Consider the following 27,118-nt stretch of genomic DNA (forward strand, 5'->3'; position numbering starts at 1 on the left):
TTCACAACAGTCGCCAAATTATAGTTATGAAGTAGCAGCGAAAATAACTGTGTACTCGGGGGTCACCACAGCATGAGGAACTAGACTCAAGGGTGTCATCAGTAGAAAGGCTGAGAACCACAGCACTAGCAGAAAGGCTAAGCTGGGCTTTGAACCCCTACTGGTCCATCCTCGCCCATAAGCATTTCACCATAGCAACTGTAAGAATGACATTGTTTGTGGTGTGTGGACTTGTGCACACATGTGCAGATACATTCATGTGGGCTGGAGTTGGATGTCAGATGTCCTCTTCAATCTCTCCACTTTTTTTTCTTTTTATGTATATGTGTGATGTGTATGCGTAAGTATGTGCGTGGGGGTGCACACATGTGTGAAGGTGCACATGGATGTCTGTGCATGTGCTTGTGGAGAAGAGAGGTTGACGTGGTGTCTTCCTCAATCACTATCTGCCTTGTATATTAAAGCATCATCTCTTAGTTGAACACAGTCAGTCTAGCTAGCCAACTTGCCCTGGGTCTCCCCTGCCTTTACCTCATGAGTTACAAGTACTGTGCCCCCACAAAATTTATCTGGGTGGTCAGGGTATAAGTTCAGGTCCTCACCCTTGAATGGTGGGTGCTTTAACCCACTGAGCCTCTCCTCAGCCTCCTCTATTTTTTGAGACAGGGTCTCTTACAAAAGCTGGAGACCACCAATTTGGTTAGATTGGCTGTCCAGCAAGCCCCAAGAATCTGCCTCTCTTCTCCTCCACGGTACTGGGATTATAGGTCCATTGCCACTGTGCCTGACCTTATGTGGGTCCAGGGCGGGTTAAATTTAGAACCCTTATAAACTGCAAGATCTTTATCAACTGAACCATTTTCCAGAAAATAATTTTAATCTATACACTTAAAATATGCTAACTAGACTGTCTCCAGACCCATTTTTTGGGGGTAGAAAGGAGATGGATTGGAGAAAACCTAAGAGGAGATTTGTGTAGATATAACCCAGGGAATGATGGGAAATGAGATAAACTGAAGAGGGAAGCAGATGAGACTGTGTCGGGGTAGATTCTGGCGGGGGTCATCTCCAAGGCTAACTGTGCCCTTTTCTCAGGAAGAACCTTCCAGACTTGCATGTGACCTGAAGATGTGGAGAGGTGTTCTTCAGGGCTAGATGAGCCATTTCAGATAAACATAATGCATATCTTGAGAGCAGTCAGCCTGGAGATGTTCTATTTAATGCACTGTCCTGTCCCACCCATGTCTATCCCGAAACAATTGTGTTCATTTTTGGAGGTGTACGGTGTTTCCTTAACGGTTCATGAGCCTGCATGTTCCTGTGCCCTTTTCAGTCAGTACTAATCACCTTGGCTGACAGTTAAGTCTGCGCGCTGTGCTGGAGGCTATGTACACCTACTTTGCCTATGTCGTCATCCGTGTTCGTCAGATAAAGAAACCTACTTACAGGAATTAAATGGTTTGATCTCAGAATCTGTGTGATAGACCTGGCAGGAATGAAGATATTCTAAATAGAATCATGTGTGTTTCCCTTTGCCTATCAAATTACCGAGACAGTGGAGCCCAAGAAATTGGAATTTCCCCAGGAGTCTCATGCTGGGAAAAGGAAAGGTCTGAGAGTCTGGTGCCAGCCAGACAGGGAGCTTGTCTCCTGGAAAGAGATTTCATATTGTTTTGACAACTTGTCAGATCCTCTTGCAGGAGAAACTGGAGCTGAGGCCGTGAGAATGGCTGGGCCACTCCTGGCCAGGACTGCTTGGCCGTGCATCCCTCTCAACCCAGTGGTTCTCAGCCTGCCTTTAGTACAGTTCCTCAGGTTGCAGCAACCCCCAACCAGAAGATTATTCTCATTGCTACATCATAACTGTAATTTTTGCTGCTGTTATGAACCATAATGTAAACATCTGATATGCAGGATATCAGATACCTGATATGAAAGGGTTGTTTGACCCTCCCAAAGGGGCCGTGAGCTACAGGTTGAGAAATATTACCTAAACCTCTGTTTAAGCCTAAACTTCGTGTTCAGACCCTAAAGATGAACTTGGGGGTTGGTTACTGGCTCTCTTTGTTTCTCTTCCTGTGGATCAGTTTCATCTCTTTGTTCTTCACTATTATTTAACTTACTTGGCCTGTGGAGGACTGGTAGCCAAGCCTGGCTTCTCGATTCTCAGGGATGCCAGGATCAGACTGGTTCTAAATAGTCTGGACCTGAGTCTTGGACAACTGTGTGCCTGGCACTTACCCCTACACTGTCTTTCCTCCCCACAGAAAACACTTCTTAGTTTACCAGCGTACCTCTCCAGAGTTAATGATGAAACCAACCAGAAAACTTAGATTCCACATTAAGTTTCACTCTCTGGGCCCCCGACAGTTAGATTCCACAGATGGGGTGGTCTGGGGCACAAAAATGAAAGGAAATTGAATAGAACACTAGGTACCCTCCCCTGACCTGAGGCAGCCTTGTAAGCATGTTACAGAGTTACCAGACCAGGCAGATATTTAACTAGATAGCTGGCTCACTGAATTGGTCCTGCTGACACAAAATAAGGGGACACTAAAGAAGTGAGGGGCGCGTGTTTAAATTTAATATGTATAAGTTTGGGAGGGAGACTTGAAGACTGGAACAGAATATGTTTAACATCTAGCGGGTGCTTACTGTGTGCTCTGGCGTCTCTGAATATGTAAATGGAGTTAATCATGAGTGTGCTGAGTCCCTTACTCCCCTTCATTCTAATTTGCTTAACAGCCTTGCAAAGCTGTGACTGCAGCTCCTTCTCCTCCTTTATACCTTTGAAGCCATGCTTTGCATCTACATTTCCACAAGACGATTCACGGATATTACATGGCACCTAGTGCAGTCCGGTGGTTCTTAGCCGTTTTGCACTCTGTTCTCCCATTTTGCAGATGAGGACCATTGGAAAACCTTCCTGGATTTATTCTCTCTCTCTCTCTCTCTCTCTCTCTCTCTCTCTCTCTCTCTCTCCCTCTCTCCTCCCCTCATGGTGGCCCCACCCCCAGTCTCATCTCACAGCAGCCAGAGTCATCTTACGTAAATGTCCCCAGATAGCCTCTTCCACGCCTCAGAGCCTCCAGTGACTTTACCCCTCCCTGCCTTTGCCCTCCCTGCCTTTGTAATAACCCCCACAGTCTCCTGTGGCCCGTTGTGCAGTGCACATTCCAGCCCAGTGGCTTCAAACTCAGCATGGTGTGGTGATAGCACAGTCGGGAAGCCTCATGGAAACACAGGCTGCACGTGCAACCTGAGTGTCTACTTTTGTTTTGAGACAGGGGCTCATATTGCCCGGGTCTAACTTTAGCTCAGTATGTAGTCAAGGATGCTTTTGCATGCTACCCACTGAGACCCATCCCCACCTCCCCATCCCCCCCCACCCCGCTCTGAACTTCTAACCATGTGGGTGGTCCAGGAAACACCCTTTGAGAATCCCTGGTGAAGCTCTCATTGACTCTTGTGTTTGCTCCACTCTTGGCACCGTTCTCCAGCCACACTTTCTGCCGTCGTTCATTCTCTGTAGGTGACTAGAGTCCCAAAGAAAATGAAGACCGGTTCCTGGGGGGTAAAGAAAAAGTAGAGACCTTGTAGCAGTCTGTGGCTCTTCAGAGCTTAGTTCTGCCTTAGAGATAAAGACGTCTGTGGGGTTAAAATTTCACTTGGGATGAAGTACTGGGGGCAGGGAAGCAAATTTCTTGATTACAATAATGAGATAAAAAAGATTAAAAAATGAGATTTTAAAAAAAAAACAAACCTGTGCAACAGGGTCTTGAACTAAGCCAGGTTTTGCCTCTTCACCTTTTACTTCTTAGTTCTCTCTTTCTGGGATGTTCTTGTCTTGGCCTTACCAAGGCTGATTCCCCAGCATTACCACTGCAGATTAAATGTCAGCCTCCTCAAACAGCTCCCTCCTGACTGCCCTGCCAGAAGCAACAGCTCCCCACATCTCCCTGACCATAAAACCTGAATGAAGATGCTGGCAGGAGAATGGCGTCATAGTTTGCTGGGCTTGTAGATGATGAGGGGCATCCCACGGCCATTTAAGGAGACAGCCTTTCCCAAAGTTTTTTCCTGAATCATAGGATGTGCTTCCCACCGCTTTGTATTCTCCTTTGATTATCACCAGCAGGAACAAGGGGAGGGAGCATGAGACCCCGAGAGCCTGGGATGAGGAGGTCTATGCCAAGGGCTAATGGTGACAGAATCCTCTCATTTTGCAAACTCAGACACTGGGGCTCAAAACCTTAATCAATCTCCCAAGGTGGAGTAGCCAGCAGCTGAAGAGAGTACAGGTATAGTCCATCCTCTCGTCCTGCCTTCTCTGGAGCCTGACTGTGAGTCTATTACACCTGAGTCCAGTTCATCAATCTTAGAGTGTGAACCGCCACATTCTAGATCATTCCCTTCATCGCAGGGCGATCTTTGGGCATGGTTGCAAAAAGCTCTTTTTTGGTCTTGGGACCTGTCTTAGCCTGGAAAGTGGGAGGCTACATAAAATGGCATATCTCATGATCCGTAAGTCAATTACAAATAATTCCTGGTCCCTTCATCTGTGGCATCAGATTCCATTGTCTGATGTTCTTCTGAACCAAGTATGCCATCACTGTATTAGATCTAAGAGATTGGCCTGGCTCAAAGTAGGTCCACTCACTAGAAAGAGAAGAGCAAAACAATGTAGAAGATTGGCAGAATGGGTCATGTTCACACATGCATGGGAACCAAGTATTCTCATAATCAGAAGAAGATATTATAGAGTCATAGCAAGTAACGAAGAAAACAGTCCTTACTGCCCCACATGCAATCTTAACAAGTAACTTACCAATGTGTTTGCAGCAGGAATTTCTATAGCCGACCTCAAATTGTCCGGAACTAAACAAAACAGAGTTCTACAGATGTCTCTGACTCCCTGTCAGAATATTTATGGTCTGTGGGGACAGCACGGCTCCCTGGTTCTCAGCCCTGGCTTCTGTGCCACTCTTGGCCCAGTCCACATGATGAGAACATCTGTTTGCTTAAACAAGTCACTTCAAGGCTGGTGAGGTGGCTTAGTTGGTAAAAAACACTTACTGCCAAGCCTGGCAACCTGTGTTCCATGCTCAGACCCATAGAATATAAGGATAGAACCGGGGCTGGAAAGACGGCTTAGCAGTTAAGAGCACGGGCAGCTCTTCCAGAGGATCCAGGTTCAATTCTCAGCACCCACATGGCAGTTCACAACTGCCTGTAATTCCAGTTTTAGGCTATCTAACACTGTCACATAGATATACATGCAGGCAAAACACCAATTTAGAGGAAATTAAAAATAATTTTTTTTGAAAAGGAGAGAGCTGGCTCCTGAAAATTGTCCTCTGACTTTTATACATGTGCCATCGCATGGGTGCTTATGCATACACACACACACACACACACACACACACACACACACACAGATGCACGCATGCATAATGCATGTGCACACACACACACACACAAATATAATAATAATAGTAGTGGTAGTAGTGAAAAAAAAGTGAACAAATCCCTTCTTGTGGTAGAACTCTTCCCTGCTCCAATTTGCTTGCCAGGGCTCCTCCTACCTGTCTCTGTTATCAAAAACTCTTCGGTGCATTTATTTTTATTGCCTTCGGTGTGATAAAAGGCCAAGCCACAGGCCTAGCCAGATCCACCCTGACAGGCCACTGCTACTTGCCGAAACCCTCCCAGGCAAGATCTACATTCCTTTATTGGTTATTTTGTCCAGGTTCTCTGTTTTAAACAGGTCTTACTATTAGCCCAAACTGCCTCCAGATGTGAGCTCCTCCTGCCTCTGACTGAATGCTGAGACTACATGTGTGTACAGCCTCATACAACTCTGCATTTGGAGAAAGAGTGAATTTGGATGTTAGACATGAGTTTATATATATGTGTGTGCATGTGTGTGTGCATACACATATAGGGAATATATACATATATAGATAAAACTTATATACATATATATCTAGAAAACATTTTTATATTATAATATGTATAATAACATATATTTTATATATAAAACATTATATTATACATATTATAATATATAAAAATGTTTTCCTAGTTCTAACTCTATCATGTATAGTTTTGGTTTTAGTAGTAGATACGTACATGAATAATATTCAGTACTGAAAGTGTAGATTAATATAAGGCTTCACAACTTTAGTTTTGAATGCTAATTCTAACTGTAGGTAAATTCATTAAGGTGCATAGTCTTTGGGTATACTTAATTTTAGTAAGTGATATTTTTATTTATGTCCAAGGTTTTATAGTAAAGAAAAACTAGTTTCCGTGTGTGGAAGCCTTCCCACCGTAAGGAGATAGGAGGAAGCATTGCACACCAGAGCTGGCTTATATATTCGAGTGTGCTTTAGCTTCACTTTTTGGAGAAAAGTAAAGCCATGGAGCCAGGAGTCCAGACACTGTCTAGCTGTGGAACCATAGAGAGAAGTTCTATCACAGTGACCTTACCTGTGAAGCAGAATTATGACTCAGAAAGTTCGAAAGAGTAAATAGTAAGGAAAGTATTTTGACTCAGATTACTTCTTGGGATCCTGTCTCTCTAATGCAAGCAAAAACAAAACAAAGAACGAACCAACTAGGTATGGTGGCACATACCCGTAATCCAGCACACAGGCAGAGGAGACAGGAGAAATCAAAGGCCATGGAGACTACAAGGCCAGCCTGGGATACTTAAGACCCTGTCTTAAAAAGAAAACAAGGAGCCAGTTACAACATCCCATGCCTTTAATCACAGCACTTAGAAGGCACAGGCAGGCAGATATCTGAATCAGAGGTCTTCACAGTCTATTTAGTAAGTTCCAGGCCAGCCAGAGCTACACATTGAGACCCTATCTCAAGAAGGAGAAGGGGAGGAGCAAGGAAGGGAGAGAGAAGATGTAGCTTTGCAAGCTTATATCAAGGAGAAACTTCCCTCTTTCTTTCCTGGAACTCATTAACCCAGTGGACTCGCCAGCCTCTCACCATGGCCTTTGGAAGCATGTATTCTAAGAGTTCATAGCTGGTGGAAAATGCTGTATTAAGAGGAGGGAGGAAAGTCGTATTCAGATCACACAGGTAGTATAAAATAAAGCAGGGCCTTAACCCCAAGCCGGTGCTCTTGACCTTCATGCTTTGTTGAGGTTTTGAAACAAGGTCTCAGTGTGTAGCTCTAGCTACCCTGGAAGTCACTGTATAGAAACAGGCTGGCTTCGAACTTACAGCTGTCTGCTGGAATTACAGGTATATAGCACACCAGCTACTTCAGCTGCTGTTTAAGAAATGCTTAGTATGAATTAAGCAAACTTCTATCCATTATACAGCAGTTCCTCAGAGAGTGGAGCATAGCTTGCCTAATATCACAAGCCAGGTTGCCATGGCCAGAATCAGACATTCCAGATAGAAATGGCTCCTAAGGAGCTGCTCCTACCACTGCTCTGTCCTAAATGGTTAAAGCAAACCCCAGCTTAACCTTTTCACCTGTGTGGAGTGTGACCAGAACCCCGAATTACAGAACTGACCGACTACAGAGCGCTTCCATAATATATTGCCTACCTCCCAGAAGTATGAAAGCCACCTCCTCCCCAGTCCCAGTGCCCCCATCTTTGTGCCTCCATCCTCCCCTGACCGCACTTCAGAAAGCCACACCAGGGGAACAAGTGTCAGAACAGGGCTCACGTGGGCCACAGGGGGAAGTATTTGGTTCCCTGGATACAGCCCTTATGTGTTGGGTGAGATTTCCTCTCCCGAGCCACAGCCCTTCTGAGGGAGGGAAGTGAAAATGGCAAGGAGCAGGAAGAAAAGTGGGGAAAAACCGGCTAACTCAACAGAAAGGCCGGACTCGTGAGCTGGGCACTTGCTCTGTTGTGCTGGCGAATGGGAAACCCTGACGGGTCTCGCAGCAGGCGGTCATGCGGCAGCCGCCTTGGTTACTAGGGCAAAGATCCCAAGGGGCGGTGGCAGGCAGCATAGTTGTTTGGAACCTGACCGTTCTGCAGCTAAGGAATCACATGAATACATTCAAGGGTGCTTTTGGTTGTTTTGTTTTCTTTTGTTTTTGAGACAAGGTCTCGTGTAGCCAAGGCTGGCTTCGAACTCTCTGTGTAGCCGAGGATGGCCTTAAATTTCTGGTGTGCCTATCTCTTCACAGTGCTGGGAAAATGGGCATGTGGGGGCCACGCCAGTTTATGCATTGCTGGGACTCCAACCCAGATTTTGTATATGTTAGGCAACAACTCTACCAACCAAGTTACAACCCCAGACCCGTAAAAAGAACGTTAAAAGCAGCAGGCAAAGGAAGCACTGATGACTTGCACTGTAGAAAGGGGTAAAATCTTAGCAGTAAAGCCTAAGGCAGAAATGAAGCTCATTCATTCATTCACTCACCCACCGTGCACATGTTTCTGGTGCCTACCATGAGCTGAGTACCATTTTGAGGGCTCGAAATGTGCCAATAAATGAGAGGGACCTCTTCTCCACAGCACTTGTGTTCCGGTAACTGAAGGACTGGAATGGGGAATGACACAGCACTTGACACGGGAGTGGGGACACTCAGTATTGAGTCAGCCCACACGTGCCATAAGACATCCGTCTGCTGTTACGATGGCCTCTATTTACCAAGCTCTGAGCCCAGCATGCAGCCGCCCTGTTGGCAGATATTATTATTGCCGTTTGAAATGTTTTGTTTCAATCCCTCAAAAGTTAATTTTAGGAAGCCATGCCTTGGATATAGCTGTGTACATCTGAGGTTTCTGGTGTTGAATCTCTACCACATGGTCTCGCAGTGGCCTGAGCATCCTGAAGATGGGGGCGAACATGTCCTCGGGTGTACCCCGTGCTCTTATCCAGTGCTGTGCTGGCTGAGATTTCACCACTTGTCCTCTGGGCCAGGGGCACGGACTTGTGGCACTTGCCGGTCTTTGTAATAGAGATCTTCTCACTGAGTGAGAAGAGTTGAACCATCGTCTGTCATTAGAGTGTTGTTCCTCTCCAAGCGGGGGCTACGAAACGGAGGAGACAGGGTAGTGGGCGTTCCAGAAGCCTTGACCTTGAGCTGGGAACGACGCGGCTTTGAAAGATGCACTTAAAGTACATTAGGTGTGTGCTTTCATTTTAAGACATGATTTGCGCTTAACAACTGGCTTGAAAATGGACCCTGTGTTCTCAGGAACTGCTGTGACTGATTCAGTCACATGGTCTCTCGCAACAAATTGGCTCTCCTCGTCATTTGCCTACTCCTTAGTGGAAAAAAAAAAAAAAGATGGGAAGAGCCTTTCTCCTTCCCGTGGTGAGGTCTTCTCCTGTCTGTAGCTGTCCGGTTTGGTGTTTTGAGACACAGTTTCTCTGTGTATCGGTCCTAGCCGTCCTGGAACTCCCTCTGTAGAGCAGGCTGACCTTGAACTCACTCACAGAGATTCACCTGCCTCTGCCTCCCAAATACTGGGATTAAAGGAGTGCGCCACCACTGCCCGGCTGGCCTTCCAGTTTTTGTTTTGTTTCCTTTCCCTGAAGTTTAGTTCTATGATAACATCCAAGGATGCCGTGATCACACTTCAAAACGGCCTACAAAACCTTTTCATGCCTGAGGATTGGAAGCATCCAGCCTGAGAAAGATGTTTCTTCTGTGATGATATATTAAGTCCTGGATCTTGAAATTCAAGTTTTTCTGAACTTGGGCAGTAGCTCACTGGTAGGGCACTTGTCCAGTCAGCAAAAGGCCCTGGACTTCATCCCCAGTACAAGCAAGAAACAAACAAACAAACAAACAAACAAACAAATAAATGGTGAGAGAAAAATTTTTTTTATATAAAAGGCCCAAATAAACTTAACTTTTTCTCCTTTCCCAATTTGGTAAACTTTTCTAAATCCTTTGCCCAAATATGACATTTCTACCAACTAATTGGAGACAGGCCGGGACTCTGCCTCTCATACAGAGTTTTTGCTAATTGTGAGTTCCCTGAGGATTTATTTCTTCAGCCTGTGCTTACACATGGATTGCAGAGAACAGAGAGAGATTGATAAACACCAGTCAGAGGCTTGAATGGAGTAGATGAGGCACAGAAACAGTAACTGTGAGATGTGTACTGAAAATGAAGGCGGAGGGGCCTTGGGCTCCCTAAGGTTTGTTTGTGTTCAGGTCTGACGTGTGTGATCTGTTTGCCCCTCAGAGGCTGAGAGTCAGGCCTCCATTACACGTTATACCGTGAACAAGCAGCACCCAGAGCGTCCTTTCATCCCAGGGACGGCCGTTCCTTGGACAAGCCCTGTCCCTGAGCGGCACAGGTTGTTACTTTTTAAATTTTTGAAAAGCGCTCTACCTCTACCCCTTCCTATTGGCTGTTTTTCTCAGGAAGAGAGAAAACAGTTGGTAGAACTAAAAATTTCCAGACCACAGGGTGTCTGCTACTTGCGTAACCCCAAAGCCGAAATTTCCACTTTCTCCGGTTCCACTGGGGACTTCACTGGAAGCTGCCTGTGTGGCAGACCCACTGGGGCTGGCCTCGGTTACACTTTCGTGACTCTCTGTTTGTAGTATTTGTGCCTCCTCATTGTTTCGTCTTTCTTTTTTCCTTCCTTCCTTCCTTCCTTCCTTCCTTCCTTCCTTTCTTTCTTTCTTTCTTTCTTCCTTTCTTCCTTTCTTTCTTTCTTTTTCCCCTCATTGATACTGTACCACAACTTCTAAAAATACAACTTAACCACTGGTTTTCTAAAAAGAGGAACTGCAGAAATAACCTGAGTGGCTTTGTGGCCACGACCTCTAGACAATCTCCTCTGGGCCAAGTCGGGTACCAGCTGCAGGAGCACCTTCATTCACACCATGACAATGTGGTGCCCACTGCACTTGCATCTGTGACATTACAGCCTCAGTGGCTTTCCTTTCTTGTCATCTGATGAGCCCCTTGACAGGTTTTCTCTGCCCCTCCTTACCAGCTGTGACCTCAGGGGGTTGTTCTCAAGCCTGTGGGGGCCATCTTTCTCACAGTAAAAGAGAAACTGATTTCACAGGGCGCTGGCTCATGAGCCTGCGGTAAACAAATATGTGTAAGGACTGATGGAGGAAGGGCTGGGGAGGGGCTTGAACCTGAGTTTGATCCCTACAACACTTTCTAAAAAGTCATGTCAGAGGCTGAGCATGGTGGCACACACCTTTCATTCCAGCACTCAGGAGTCAGAGGCAGGTGGATCTCTATGAATTCAAGGCCAGCCTGGTCTACAGAGTGAGTTCCAGGACTCCAGAACAGCCAAGACTAGACGGAGAGATGCTGTAAAAAGAAAACAACAAACAAACAAACAAAACAAAAGACAGAACAAAACCAAGACATGTATAGCAACCCTATTTATAACACCAGTACTGGGGAGACAGAGGTGGGTGGAGCCTTGGGACTTGCTAGCCAGGCAATTTAAGTTAATCTGGAAACTTTAGGGCAGTGAGAGAGACTCTCAAAGAACCAAGGTGTAGAGCCCCTGAGGAACAAAATGCTCAAGCTTCTCCTTTGACCTTCCTATGCATATACCCATGTGCTCAGAAATGTGTGAGTGTGCATACACACATGCAAACAAACATAGCATAAAATTGTGTATGTTTATAAGGGCCTGAAAATGGAAGTGAAACCACGTAGGGACCCACGTGAATTAATGAGAGTGAGGGGGGTGGGTAGGAGAGGGAGTATGGGGAGTGGGGAATGTGCTCAGAACACATCCTATACTTGTCTGAAAATGAGCCTGTGAAACCCAGTGCCATATTTGAGTTTAAAAATACTTTATGAGGGGAACCTGGGAGCAGTAGGGAGAGGTGGGAAAATATGCTCAAAATACATTGTATCACATTTTCAAAGAATAGATATAAACATTCAATACATATACAAATAAATAGGTAAGTGAGCATACCTGATACAAATAATCTATGTGCATGCATCAGTTCCTTTTGGTGGTGGTAGTGGCGGTGATGGTGGCCAGAATTAAGGAACTCAGTCCCAGGAACGGTCTGGTTGCAATCATACAAAACCCAAGAGACTGACAACAGCGTTCCCTGGCTGCTGGCACAGGGAAGGCCGTAATGTGTTTGTAGCACTGGTGATTAAGCTCAGGGCCTCACACTTACTAAGCAAACACTTTACCACTGAGCTATGCCCTCATCCCTAAATGGTGGTTTTGAGTTAGTTTATTGATCATGAAAAGGAGATAAGAAAGGAATTAATCCCAGATATTGGATTGCTGCCCTGTCCATTGTGTGATTAATGGGTGGATTTTTCCATTTGAATGTGACTGTTTGACATCTTAATAGTCCATTTTTGGGGGGGGGGATGGGGAGGAGAGGTGGAATAAGCCACGTAAGTAACCTAAGCATTTACAGTTAGTAGAACAGTTAACAAACCATATCTATTGGCCATGGGACTCGCTGCACTAGGGTAAAGACCTGTGATCTCCATCTTTCATGGTTATCTCCGTTCCTTTGAGATAGTCTTCAGGTTCAACTGGCTTGAATACAAGAGAAAAACAGGAAAGGCTGGAAGTCTATGGGTGGGGCAAGTGCTTGACACGAGCATTACCCTGGCTCCAATGCCCAACATCAGAGAACAACAGAGAATTATAGGAAACCAGGCATGGTGGCACACACCTGAAATCCTACCACTCAGAACGCTGACGGACGTCTGAGCTGCGTAATGAACTCCAGGCCAACCTAAGCTTCGGAACGGGGCCCTGCCTCAAACAACAGCAATTTAAAAAAAATAAATAAATAAAACAAAGAGAAATGTTTTTAAAGCTAGGTGAAGTTTATTCGTGGGGGGCGGAGAGCTGCTGAGAGCTGGTCTTTTTTGCTATTTCTGTCTGTTAGCTGGTTAGCCAGGTACTCGGGCCAGCTAAGCCAAGAGGTTCTAGACTGTTTTGTAGTCTCCACCCTTTAGTTCCTTGCTGGGATGCGGAATTGGAGAGCATTGGTCTCTTATGCACTGAGCTGTATGCTGAGCCTATGAACTGTTTTCTTCTCTTTCCTATTACACAGGGACAGAAACTGAGACTAGGGATTACCACTTGTGAAAATGCTTTCCCCGGGAACTATCTTGCCCCAAGGTACTGGTGCTGGGGGAAAAAAAAACCCAAAAAACCGCACAAGAACAGCTGTTCACAGAATTCAGAGTCCAAACTCCCAGCCTGCCTTCCCCACCAGACACATGCATGCACCATGCACGCACACACCAGGCAGATAGGAGCTCTCAATTAAATGCTAATGCCCAGAAAAGAGGTTAGCCTTTCCGTCCCTGCTGGTGGCCACGTGTCACCAACAGTGAACAAGGAAGCATTCTCTTCTTCCACAGCCTCATTTCCCGTGTCTCCTGGGTAAGGAGAGAGTGAGTTCTAGCAGACCTTTGAGCTCAGTTCAATGGCCAGCTCTATTTCAAGTCCCCACCCTCTCTTTTTTCTCTATTTGTTTTTCTTTTTATTCATTCCTTTAGGTAGGTAAGTAGGTAGTGACGTGTGTGTACCAGGGCACATCTGTGGAGGGCAGAGGACAGCTTAGGTCTGTCCTCTCCATCCGTCTTGTGAGTCCCAGGGATCGAACTCAGGCAAGAGACTTGGACAAGGATAAGCATAAGCCCTTTGACCTGCTGAACCTTAAGCAGCACTTTCCATAGTCTAAAATTTTCTTACTGGTTTAATTGCCCATAGCTTCTCGATTATCTCTAAAGCAGTTTTTCTCCAAAGGGAACATTCTGTCCCAGAGCAGACCTTTATTGGTGTTTGGAGGTGGATTTAGGGTCCCAGCAGTGGGAGATTATTCACTGGAGTGGACAGTGCTCAGTGGCCCACCCCAGAGGAACCCCAAAACATTCTGCAGCTGCCAACAGCCACAGAGTTGAGGCTGAGAACTCTAGGACAAGCTCCATGGGCAGTGCCCGGGTGGCCTCATCAATTGATCCCCGTTTGTACTAACAGTGGCACCTCTCTCAGATCGCTGCTGCTGGAGCAGGAGTGGGTGGAGCAGGAGTGGGAGCACACGCTGGAGAGCCTTGGTATTATGTGTGCGGGAGTCAATCACAAGTCAGGTGAATGTGGACTCCGGCCCAGGATGCTACCCGACTGATAGATATCATCCCAGGGCATCAGAGAAGCATGGTAGAGCCGCTGTCTCGGTGTGGGTGAATCCCATCTCCACCGCACAGTACAACTCAATAGTAAACATAGGCGGTGATTTCAGGAGGTTCTCGGCCTGGCTTAGGTCACATTTTCTAAAGACAGCGATTCAATGGCTGAATTTCCTCCCTTCTTTTCTTTTTTCTTTTTTTTTTTTCTGACAAGATGTCTGATTTAGCCAAGGCTATCCTTGAACTCTCAATTCTTCTGCCTCAGACTCCTGAGTTGTTGGGGGCGGGGGGAGGGATCACAGTCATGTACTATCATGCCCAGCACTCAATTTCATCTTTAGCAAACAAGATTCTCAATTTTTTCCTTTATTTCTCCCCCACTTATTTTTCCTTTTTTCCTTTTTTGCTACCCGCCTTTCCTCCGCGCCCTCTGTCTCCTTTATCCTTACCTCTCCCAAGGGGCCTTCCAGGGGCCTGGGACTCCCGCCCCACATTGCAGTAGTGTGACCAGCCCTCTGGGACTCTACTTTGGCCTCTGTGTAATCAGAGTAGTAATGCTTCCTACTTCCTGGGCTCGTTAGCAGCACACATCAAGAGAGTACACGCGTCGTATGCCACTAAATCCGTGCTTAATAGAAAGTACAGTTGCATGGTGGGAAGGCAGGCACTGTCTTCAGAGAACTGAAGGGGAAATTGCAGCTGACTTTTCTGGAGACATCTGTGTCAGCGCAGGCTGTTCTTGGGACGGGAGTGTCAATAGCTCACGCTCAGTCACCACCCAGAGATGGTATAAAGGGGCCCTGTTCTGCTGGGGTTGACATCATCCGGGTGAAATCTAAAACTCCCTCCACTCAATAGGTCTCAAAGTAAGACTGGCCTAGATCGCCCTCTCTCGCGCCCCAGAGACTTATCCGAGGAGGAGTTTAATAGCTCACCTTGCTCTCGGGGTGGAAAGTTTGTTTCCTGGTGTGTCAGGTTTTCTGGGCCATGGTTTGGGAGTTGCTCGGGACAGTCTCTCTTTAGATCATGCTTTATCCGTGGAAATCAGCAGTTTTCAACCTGTGGGTTGAGCAACTTTCACAGAGGTCGCTTAAGACCATCGAAAGCCACAGATATTTACACTATAATTCATAACAGTAACAAAATTACAGTTATGAAGTAACAACAAAAATAATTTTGTGGTTGGGGGTCACCACAGCCTGAGGAACTGTATTAAAGGGTCACAGCCTTGGGAAGGTTGAGAACCAGGGATGTGAATGTTTATGAGTGTGTTTTAGCATCTAGATTCCATCAACTCACTAGAAATATTTGTGCGGGTGTCATGGCACTTGCATGAAGGTCAAAGAACAACCTTACCTCGCTCTTGTTCAGAAGCAGGATCTCCTTTTATTCACTTCTTTTCTTAAAACCTAATTCATTCCTTATTGGTTCTTTGGAAATTTCATGTCATGCACCCCAGTCCTACTCACCTCCCTCCTTCCATATCTGCCCCACAATACTGAAGTGTGCTCCCCATGCATAAATTAATTAAAAACAAAACTAAAGAAACAAACCAAAACCTCCTCCATCTTTCCAACACCTCTTCATTCACCCTAGCGGCATCAGGAGCAGTGGTGTGTCCTTCTGACCAGTCATTCCTCTCACAGAATGTTCTCTGCAGTGAGTCATTGATCTGGTTCATGCAACTGGATACATGGCTCAGTTCAGGAACACTGGTTGCTATTTCAGAGATCCTGAGTTCAATTCTCAGCAATCACAGGGTGGCTCACAACCATCTGTAATGAGATCTGGTGCCCTCTTCTGGCCTGCAGGCACACATGCAGGCAGAGCACTGTATACATAAAGATCACTGCTTCTTAGGCCAGGCTAGTTCACTACTCCTTATGCCAGGCTGGTTGGCCAATGAATTACCAGGGTTTCTTCTGTGTCCACCTTCCACCTCCCCATAGGAACACTAGGATTACAGATGTGCATTCTGTTGCACCCAGATTTACATGTGATCTGGGGTTCCTTCAGGCTTGCGTGCGTTACTCAGAAGCGTGTTGCTCCCAGCCCTCACTAGGAAGATTTTGGAGACCCTGTTTTGGTTGAAGCCCTAGAAGAAGAGTAGGACACAACATGGTCAAAATCTCCCATCCTGTGATACTTAAGATCTAGTGGGAGAAGACAGACAGACGACTAGCTGAGTGAGAAACTGTAAGTCTTAGGGACACAACACCAGGATGGAGTGGAGGAGGCTCCACCTTCGACGAGACAGGAAAGGCATTTCTGAGAAGGTGGCGGACCTCTGATCTCAGATCTGAAGACGATGAAGGAACCAGAGGATGGATTGAATTGGGGGCAGGGTGTTCCAGGCAGAGGGAGTAGCGTATGTGAAGCCTTAAAGTAGGACCAAGGTTTGATTTGAAGGAAGTAAAGGAGGCCAATGCAGCTGTACTGAAGCAGAGGCGAGCATGAGACAGAAATAAAAGTAGAAGGGATGAGCCCTGTGTTCGTTGCTCTCCTTATCACCATGACGAAACACCCAACAAGCATGGCGTAAGGAAGGAAGGGCGTATCTGGCTCACGGTTCTGTCCATCATAGGAGGAAGACAAGGCAGCGAGAGCATGAGGCTGCTGGTCACACTGCATCCATAGTCAGAAATGAGAGATTGGAGGGGAGAAAAGACAAAGGAAAGAGAGAGGGGGGAGATGTGGAGAAAAGAAGAAGAGGGAGGAGAGAGGGGGAGAGGGAGAGAGAGAGAAAGACAGAGGAGGAAGGAGAGGAGGAAAAGTTGGTACTCAACTCACTCTTTTTTATAAAAAAAAAACCTTTTTATTGATTCTTTATGGATTCTACATCATGTATTCCGATCCCTCGTATTCCCCTACCCCGTTGCATTCATCCTCTAGCCTTGCAACCTCCCCCCAAATCAAAACCAAATTTAAATGAAAAACCAAAAACCAAATAATAAATCGAAACTAAAACAAAAGGTGGTGGGAGATGAACCTTGCCATGGAAGCTGTAGTGCGGTCCATTGAGTCACACAGTACACCTTTTAATCCATTCATCTTTACTTGCAAGCGTTCCTCACCATGAATCGCGTTGGTTTGGCTGGAGGCGTCTGTCGTCTACTCCACTGATGATGGACTCTCACCCAGGCTCCTCTGGGATATCCTGTTGCCGTCCTGTGTCATGGATACCCCGCTGTTTTGGGTCTGTGTTCCTCCTCTTCATAGTCCTGCTCCAACAGTTCATGGATGAGGTGGACGTTGGGGTGGGCCAACTCACAGCCCTGGCTCTGAGTCTGAGTGGTAACTGGGTTGGCCAGCCTGCCAGCTTCCCTCATCATCCCTCTCTGGGAGAGCTAGCTCTCCAGCACTGTCTCCGCTAGCTTACCTGTGCAGCCTGCAGCAAGGAGCAGGGCCGGTTCTCCTGCTCTCAGATCCTCAGATCCCTGTCACCCACACTCCTACCACCAGGGCCTAGACTGCTGTTTTGCCCAAGGAGCCAAGGGAGGCTCAGGACCTTCTCTCCTGATTGCTGTAGGGGGCTTATGGGGAGGTGGGGTCAGTTCTGCTCTCATGCCCTCAGGACTGGCTCACCTGTGCCCATGACAACAGGGCAACTCTACTGTGCTGCCCTGCCAGGGTACAGAGCCTGCTCTCTTGTGTGCTGCAGCTGGTGAGGGGCAGGACTCGTTCTCTCTTGTGACCCAAGGGCCAACTCTCTCACCTGCTGCAGGTAGGGTGAGTGGGTGGGTGGGTAAGAGGGCATCTTTCTTTCACCCATGCCTCCAGATGGCAGAAGAAAGAGGCAGAGTCAGCTCAGCTGCTCTCAAACCCTCAGGGTCAGCTCACCTGCATCCCCAACTGCAGGATCAGCTCAGGTGCATGCCTGTGGCGAGGGGTAGGACCATCTTTCCTGAGTGCAGGGGTCCCGCTCTCCCCTGAGGGCAGGGCCAGCTCTTGTGCTGCAGTATCCAGCAAGGGGCAGAGCCAACTCTCCCAGAGCCAGTGAACGGCAGAGCTGACTCATTGGTTCCAATGACCCCCCTGTGCTAACACAGGCCACAGATATCATCACAGACCCTAAGGTCACTTTCTCTATATTCAGTCCAGGACCTCAGCCCATGGGATGTTGCCTCCAACATTTAAGATGTGTCTTCTAACCCTCGGTAACCCATCTGGGATCCTTCACAGGCATGCCTAGGGGTCTGTGTTCTAGGTACTTTCAAAGCCTGTTGACAATATTAGCTATCATAGGCCTTTTTTTTTATTATTAAAAATTTCCACCTCCTCCCCACCTCCCTTTTCTCTCCCCCCGCACCCCCTCCCTCTCCAGTCCTAAGAGCAGTCAGGGTTCCCTGCCCCATGGGAAGTCCAAGGTCCTCCCTGCTCCATCCAGGTCTAGGAAGGTGAGCATCCAAACAAACCAGGCTCCCACAAAGTCAGTCCATGCAGTAGAATCAAAACCCAGTGCCATTGTCCTTGGCTTCTCAGTCAGCCTTCATTGACAGCCACTTTCAGAGAGTCCAGTTTGATCACATGCTCCATCACTCCCAGTCCAGCTGGCCTTGGTGAGCTCCCATTAGATCAGTCCCACCGTCTCAGTGGGTGGACGCACCCCTGGCGGTCCTGACTTCCTTGCTCATGTTCTTCTTCCTTCTGCTCCTCATTTGGACCTTGGGAGCTCAGTCCAGTGCTCCAATGTGGGTCTCTGTCTCTATCTCCATCCATCGCCAGATGAAGGTTCTATGGTGATATGCAAGATATTCATCAGTGTGGCTATGGGACAAGGTCATAGACCTTTTCTTGTCAGCCCAAGTGAGGAGTTAGTTTCTAAGTGTTTTGTGTGGGAAGAGATTGGCCATCTCTAAGTAGAAAATCAGAGAGGTCTAATCTTCATTTAGAAGGTATCACTCCTACGGCCATGTCCTCGCAGTGACAGGACCCTTGATTGCCCAGTTACGTGGGAGCTAGGGACCTGGCCCGAGAGCTGACCGGGAACTCATCAGACTTCAGCTGGTTCACACCACCCAAAGCCCCGAGAAGTCATTTTCAGGAGACCAGGTCTCTTCTGCTGAGTCTCAGGAAGTCAGTAGGGAACCAGAAGAAAAAGGGGGAAACAAGACGCTTCCTACTTCCTTATCAAGTGTTCATGTTTCTGTGTTCCAAACATCAGCTAAAGCAAAACCAAAGGCAGCTAGGAGTTGGCTCTTTCTTCATAGTTGTTATTTCCTGTTGCTTGTTAGTCTGACCCCAGACATCCTAACTGGGTCTCTTCTGGCCTGTGTGGGATTGTCACCCCATGGTTCCCTACCTCTCACATCTCCTCAGTCAGGTAGAGAGGCTGGGGCTTGGGTCAGGTGGTGAGTGTTCCCTCATAGACCAGGACCCCACCATTGCAGCCACATCTGGGCGCTGGAAGCAGAGGCCAAGCCTGCAGCAGATTCTCACTTCCCTGTAGCCCTTCCCCACATGACAGCTGAGCCACCAGACAAAGCATTTCCACCAGCTACCAGCACTTGCAGGCTGAGGACACGCTCTTATCAGCTGGGAAGCAAACGCAGTCCGAGGTGGGAGCTCTAACCCAGCATGCACCATTCTAACCTCTAGATACCGGGAGCTGGGAGGGGAAGAGGTGGGAGAAGGTGAATCGTCTGGGTGGCTGCTGCACAAAGGTCTCCAAAGAGATCACATTTGAATATGTATTGGGTAACTTACTCGAGAAGTTGCTGCTCTTCACTGTCGTTGACAGCTAGAGGCAAATTCTGAAACCATTCCCACAGTCTCTGTGGGTCTCAAAGGTGATTCTGGATTTAGATATATCATGAAGGATTCCACATACTTGTCTCTTAAATGGAGCCCTGGTTGAAACTTAAAAATTAAGCATTTTTGAGAGTCGTGCTTTAAAATAAGTGAGACATGCCTGCCTTGGGGTTCTCTTTTTGTTGTTATGGTATGTGTATATATACCATATATATGTGTGTATATATAACTGACCTATTGACCTAATGTTCATTTGAATTAGATGGCTTTTATTTTTAAAGAAGCTGAGTGACTTCCATACATCAGCTATGCTCTGACTCAGGAGGCAGAGTTCAGCTCTCATTCCCAGGTCTAGCATTAATAACTCCTGTGGCTTTGGGTGAATCTGACCTCACTTTCCTCCTATCTCAAACAAGTGGCCATTAATAGATGCTCTCCCTATTCTATTTATAAATTCCCTAGTTTGGAGTGCTAGGACGTATTTTCCCATGGACGTATTTTTATCTAGAAGTGAATGAGTTTCCATGACTGCTTCGTGGTTCTGTCTTTCCATTTCTACCTGCTCTCATGATCTTTACGATGGTCCTCACAGGAAGGCTTTCCCTGGTTTGTCAGTGTGTGCCCGATACAGGGCCACACGCAGCGCTGTGTGACTCAGGGTCTTTGGCTGAGTTCCGGTGTTTATCTTGTAGGTCATAGGGCTTTGCCTTTGGTTTCCCTCATGGAATGAGGAGAGTGTTTGCCTCAGGGACATCTCAGGGTTAACTGTGTGGCAGCGCCTGGGTCTCAGAGGGACCCTGTGAGCAGTGCTGGAGGCCGGCAGGAACCTGTGCCCTGGTTGTGCAGCTGCACTGGAGGCCGGCAGGAACCTGTGGTCCTTTTTCTTCCTCTATTTCTTCCTATCGGCTCTGCACAATTTTTCCTGCCACATGCTTTTTCACTGGCTTGCTAATTTGCCCTGCCGTTGATCTTCCCTAAAATAAGTATGTATAAGTCTGAGAAAAGTTTACCTGTCTACCAGTTTTCAGAGAAATAGGGTGGGTCCTAGCACTAACAGTTACCTCGCCACAGCCTAGAGGAGTCTGTGAGAAAAGTCTCAGTTGAGTAGTTGCCTTTACCGGGTGGTCTGCGGACACGTTTATGAGGATGTGTTGATCTGGGGACACGTCTGTGAGGACGTGTTTTCGGGAGTACTGATTGCTCTAGGAGAATCCAGTCCACGGTGGCGCCCCTGGTCTGACCTTTGGACCGAGCATTATGGTAAACGGGAGGCTGTGCTAGAGAAGCTTCTTCGCCTCACTGCAGCTGGGGGGCAGAGCAAAGGGCACATGCAAGAAGGAGCCAAGACAAGGCACAGCCTCCAACTAGCAACGCGCCACTAAAAATCTCCCTTCTCCAAACAGGCTGCCTCTTGCCTGTTAGCACCTCCCAACACGACTATCAATTCATCAAAGGATTATTCCATTTGTTGGTCGGCACCCTTCTGATCTAATGGTCTCTGGAAACACCCTTTCTAGAAGCAGACAACACTGATAGACACTTACTGATCTGTCCGAATTGACGATAGAGGTTAATTCCTGTGAGCAGTTCCTCTGTGCTGAGCAGGACCTTCGTCAGTACTGCTGTATCTTTCCTGGTGCCATGAAACTTTACTGAGTCAAGGTTTGCTCACTCATCTGGCATGACTCCCCACAGGTCCTACTCTGGGGTGAACCCCAAACCACAATACCGTGCCCCGTGCTGCCATGGAGGAAATCAAACCCTGTGTTCCCAAATCTTTTTCTTGTCAAAGAAGTTCTTCCTTGAAGTTTGAATTTCATGACTTCTCTTAGTTTCTGTTGTCAGCTAAAATCTCTTCCTAAGCATTGTTTTGATGAACAAAATACATCTCTCCCTTTTCAAGCTCCGGTATAAGTCAATGACAAGGGCAGGCCTTTCTGTTCCTGGTGGCAATCAAATCAACCCTATGATGTCCTCTCAGAAGCACCTTTCTGCAGAGGAAGGGATCCAGGGAATATTGAACAGGATGCTCGGGGTATAGACAAACACTGTTGTGGGCTCTTGCCCTGCCCTCCTGCCCTCCTGCCCTGGTCCTTGTCATCTCTTACCGTTCCATGCAGGGAGGGGTCAGAGACTCTCCTTTCCACGGATTAGTCTCTCTGAGGTGATGGCAAGACTGTGTGGGCCATCATTTTGGAGTCTGGCCTTTGGACACATTTGTTTGGGTTAATTACAGAAACCCGTGATGTATGGCCTGGAGAGAAAGCTTACCTGCTAAAGTGCTTCCTCAGCAAGGATGAGGACCTGAGCTGAGATTCCCCAGAACCTCTGGAAAGAGCTGGACGCAAAAGCCTGCTCCTATAATTTTAGGGACGGTAAGATGGGAGGCAGAAATGAGCAGATTCTCAAAGATATACCCACCCTGTCCCATCCCCCATGCAATCTGCGTGTCTTGCTTGAAGAAGTAGATTCCGTGCAAGTCAGTGTCACAGAGCAAGGAAGCAGATCCTCCTGACCTCAGGAGTTTTGTAGTCTGCAAAGACATGGGTAGACCAGAAGCCTGAATACTGTCTGGAAAGACATTAGAGCCCCATAGTCTTTCCCAAGCTTTGCCCATCTGACTTCTCATGTCCTCCGAATTCTTCCTGAAGAATTTTCTCCATAGCAGTCAAGGTTCCAGATCCAATTCCAGATCTCTTGGACTGAAGTTCTGATTGTCCCACCTTTGCGGCAAGTGGCCATGTCTAGTTCTGTCAACTAAGATCAAGCTGTGTGTCGCTGCAAAGAGTGTCCCATCAAAAAGACATTCATTGTTTAGTCGTCTAGAGTAATCAGGTCTTAGGGATTGGAGACAGAGCAGCATGAAGTCTTTCTTGGCAGTCTAGGCTAGAGGAGACTCTGTCTCATACTATTCATAATACTACCAAAAAATAATAATAAAATGAAATTACATGTTGAGAAAAGCAATGCTGATTGGTTAGTGGAAGGCTCACAACAAAATTTTGTTTGTTTGTTCTGTTTTTGACCCAGGGTGCAGCACTAGCTGTCCTTGAATTCATAGTGTAGTCTAGGTTGGCCTTGAAATCAACAGAGATCTGCCTGCCTCTGACTCTTGGTGGACTGGAATTAAAGGTGTGTGCCAAGGGATACATTTTTAAAGGAGAGAAATAAATGTATTTTGGATTATGGGCAACTTAGTAACTGAACTATTGTGTGAGTTGTGGCATTTTCCTCAATGAACATGTGTGTACGCGCGCGTGTGTGTGTGTGTTTGAGGATTGGTTTACTTTCTGTAGGACACATACTCTATTTCTAGAGTAGTTTTGCAAAAGTAAAATGATTTAAGCCAACACATTGCTCTGTCCACCCTTCCCCCTCCCCCAATATAAATAACTCGAAAATGGATGGTGTTGTTTGTTTTTATTTGTTGCTGGAGTTTTATTTTGTTCTTTTAAGTTGTGTTTTTAGTTCAGTGAGTTTTGTTTTGTTTTGTTTTTGATACAAGGTCTCAAATTCGTTACATAGTCCAGGTTGTCCTTGAACTGGTGTGGCTTCTCCTGGTTCAACCTCTTGAGTACTGTTAAAATCATACCATTCCCCACTCGGTGACTCACAGCCATGAACATGTCAGTCAAGTCACTCAGCCCCTGGGCTCTGCCTAATCACCTTTTGACTTGGTTCTTTACTTTCTTGGGTAATTTTGAATAAATTATCCTAACGATTTTTTAGCCTATAAAATGAGTACATTGCCCTCATGTTGCTATTTGCAGATCTTTGGGGGAGAGCCGGCTGAAGCAGGTTCTCTTATATCCAGGCTGGTCTCAAACTCTCGTTGAGTCAAGAGTGACCTTGACCATCTGATTCTCCTATTGCTATCTTCCCAGGGCTGAGATCACAGGCACGCGCCTCCATACCCAGTGTGTGTAAGGCACTGGTAAGCAAACTCGGGGCTTTGTGCATGCTAGGCAAGCACTCTCGCCTCTGAGGCACATCTCCAGTTCCTTTGGAGGATCTCTGATAAGACCGTATAATAACATGCATTGACCAGCTCAGTGACCAGAACTAACATCTCCATCCATTTAGCCACCCTCGGTGTGTATTTGACCTGGGCATTGCCTAGTTAAGAGAGCAATCAGTGGCCATGAGCTAAACAAAGCTTGTCCGCTAACCTCTTATCACCAGTTCTGTGGTTTCTTTGGGTCATGTGTCTATCACTCCCTGCTAAGCTAGGTCACAGGTGTTTAAAACAGAGTTAACCAAAACTGAGTGCAGATTAGTTTTCGTATTGAAAATGGGTTACTTGTACCCACCTTGAGCCTCTGTTGCTTCATCTATTGAATATGAATAATAATAGGAATTGTAGAATATACTATTATAGCTTAAAGGTAATGTATATAAGACACCTCGGGCAATGTGTGTAGATAGCTGGTATTCAGTAATGGCGTCTATCTTGTTCTTCAGATAGAGTCTCACTATGTTGTTCAAACTCCTGTACTCCAATGATCTGCTCATCCATATCTAGGTATAGCCAGAACCACAAGCATGTACCACTAAGCTCATTTTTATTCATTTTGAGTTTTTGAAGTCATCTTTCATGTAGATTTCAGGTTGGTCTTGAACTCATTATGTAGCCAGTATTGACCTTGAACCCTTGATTCTCCTGCCTCCACTTCCCCGGCAGTGGGATTGCAAGTGTGCACCATCATACCCCATTCAATTTTCCTTTTCAAGTTGGGTTTTAAAAATGTCTGAATTTTATACAATACCTGAAAGAAAAAGAATGTTTTCCAAGCTTTTCAAATGTAACCCAACAAAACCCACATTTGTGGCCAACAATAGACATGAAGACTGCACTGAGCAGTTCTCATATCAGGGAGATGCTGAGGACAGCCTGGGTATCTCTCAGAAGGGACTCAGCTTAATCACGCTTGAATTGAAAATTTATGTAAGTGTGCATACATGTACACACATATGTTTACATGGATGATGGTTTCATTTGGATAAATGTGTAGCATAACTATATATAAGTTTGGTTTGGGTTTTTGGTTTTGGGGTTTTTTTTTCTGTTTGTTTTTGTCTTTTTGAGACAGGGTTTCTACGAGTTTCCCTGGCTACCCTAGAATTTGCTCTGTAGACCAGGCTGTCCTCAAACTCAGAGAGATCCACCTGCCTCTGCCTCACAAGTGCTGGGATTAAAGGCCTGTGCCACTACCACCGGTTGGCAGTAACATAACAGTATTAAATACATCTATATGAATATATTTACATTATTTATAATATATTTAATAAAAATGTAAATATGAAAGTATAAGGCAGGGACTGGGAATGTTGTTCCATGGTAGAGCATTTGCCTAACCTGTGTGAGGTTCTGAGTTCAGTCTCAGCACTACACAAGGGGAGGGCAAAGAGCACAGACAAAATGGGAGCAATGGCTTCCATCTGTAACCCCACGGCCCAGCATGCTCAGGCCGTGAGGTTACAAGTTTGGGGCCAGCCTAGACTATACAGCAAGACCCTGTCTCAGAAAGAAAATATCTGTACATGCTCACATCACAAGTATACATAAAGGTGGTCTACAAGATGTCCTTAAAGGGATAGGGTGGTGACTCTAGAGATGGGTTGTTTTGGAGTGTGAGTTTATCAAGGGAAGGGTCAAAATTACAACAGCTAATTCCCAGCACTGCGGTTTTTAATTTAAAAAAAAAAATTGCACATTGAAAACTGATATGTCAAACTGTCAACCGTACACCTTCACTGCTAACTATAGATGGCGACCTATTAAAAGGGGGCAGAGAGTTCAAAAGTTGAGGCCTTTGCATTTGAACTTCAGTCTTGTGTCTTTCTCCTTGTACTATGTAAGTGTCGCGTTTACTGGAGCACAGCCGTGGTGAAAGGAGCTTCCATTTGTGAAGTGTTACCAGGACACTTGTGCCCTGTGTGAACTTGGCCGACTACATGGCCATTCGTTTTGTTATTGTTGATGTTGTTCCCCCAAAACATTAAGTAATCTTTGCTTTGCATCTTTTCCTTGCTTTAAATCCACGTGAATACTCCTAGGCGTATCCAACCTTTAGACATTGTGGGCTCAGCGTTGTCGGCTCCATAGTTCATATTCAGGAACTGTACCATCTAGTTGGTTGTTTGGCTTTTTTTTTTAAGTCTCGTAATGTCTTAAGTAAGTGTGGTTTTGCGTTGGGCCCCTGTCATAGCTGTCCTTGGCCGCATGTAGCTTGCAGACTGCAGTTCGGTCACACCGCAAGTGTGTTGTACATCTGCTTCCTGGGGACCCACTAATGAGCTCACTGGAACGTGACACATGTACGATTCAGTGAGTCAGCATTTTACTGACAGACCAGGCTCTGACAGATCTCCCCGTTTTTTGGTCCCCACAGATGACAGAAGGCAGGCACTGCCAGGTTCACCTGCTGGATGACAGGAGACTGGAGCTGCTGGTTCAGGTAGGTACTGGATGCTCAGGGGTAGCCCCTTCCTGCCCTCTCTGGAACGTGGTGGCCTGTGTCGAGGCCGCTCACCTAGCTGTGCCTAGAACTCAAAGCTTTAGTGACAGAGGGAGAGAGGTGGCTCTGTGGTCAGCAAACTTGGTCTGCTCATGAGTTATCGTAGCGCATTGTTGCTGAAAGAATCCTGACAAGTCAAGCTGCTTTATACGTACGAGCGGAAGCTCTTTGCAAAACCTGTGGTGCTAGATAAGGTTTATGTATTTTACTTGTTGGTAATTTTCCTTCTGTTTGCCCAACCATGGCCCAAAGGTTTTTTAAAAGCAACAGTAACAACAACAACGAGAGAAAGAAAAAAAAAAGGGCTGAATTCCTGTGGATAGACTACCTATTGCTACCCTTGATGCCTCGTCAAAACCAACTAAGTTCAGCCTTCTCGTTGAGCCTTGTCCCTCACCCACTGCACCCATTCTGCAATTAAAATAGAAGAGGAGCTGGAGAGATGGCTCAGTAGGTCAGAGTGCCTATTGCTCTTATAGAAGATCCAGGTTCGATTCCCAGCACCCACATGGTGGCTCACAGCCATCCAGTTCTGCCCTGTGCAGGCACCAAGCACGCACAAACATACATGTAGAAAGAACACCACACATAAAATAAAATGAGTAAGTCTTTAAAAAGAATTCGAGCATAGAACCCTCACAGTAGTTTCACCAGCTTTTTATCCAGATTTCTGCCTGCTTCTCTCCTTCCTCCCTGACCCCTTCTTTTCTTCCCTGTCCCTTCTCTCCCCTCTTGTTATCTTTC

The 27,118-nt window shown here is 46.4% G+C and overlaps 1 protein-coding gene across 6 annotated transcripts in view; it reads left to right on the plus strand.

The window, feature by feature from the left end:
• Frmd4b (FERM domain containing 4B) overlaps nt 1–27,118 on the plus strand; it is a 332,373-nt gene that overhangs the window by 181,425 nt on the left and 123,830 nt on the right. For 5 of the 6 annotated variants that reach the window (XM_085686778.2, XM_085686781.2, XM_048438441.3 and 2 more), the window contains one exon: nt 26,249–26,314. In XM_085686778.2, the coding sequence (XP_085542904.1) occupies nt 26,249–26,314 (66 nt within the window). Of the gene's footprint in view, nt 1–19,535; nt 19,664–26,248; nt 26,315–27,118 lie in introns of those variants that run through there. The other variant, XM_048438443.3, reaches the window with a different exon arrangement.

The sequence above is a fragment of the Myodes glareolus genome, chromosome 3, assembly GCF_982192425.1.
Source record: "Myodes glareolus chromosome 3, mMyoGla1.1, whole genome shotgun sequence".
Lineage (NCBI taxonomy): Eukaryota > Metazoa > Chordata > Mammalia > Rodentia > Cricetidae > Myodes > Myodes glareolus.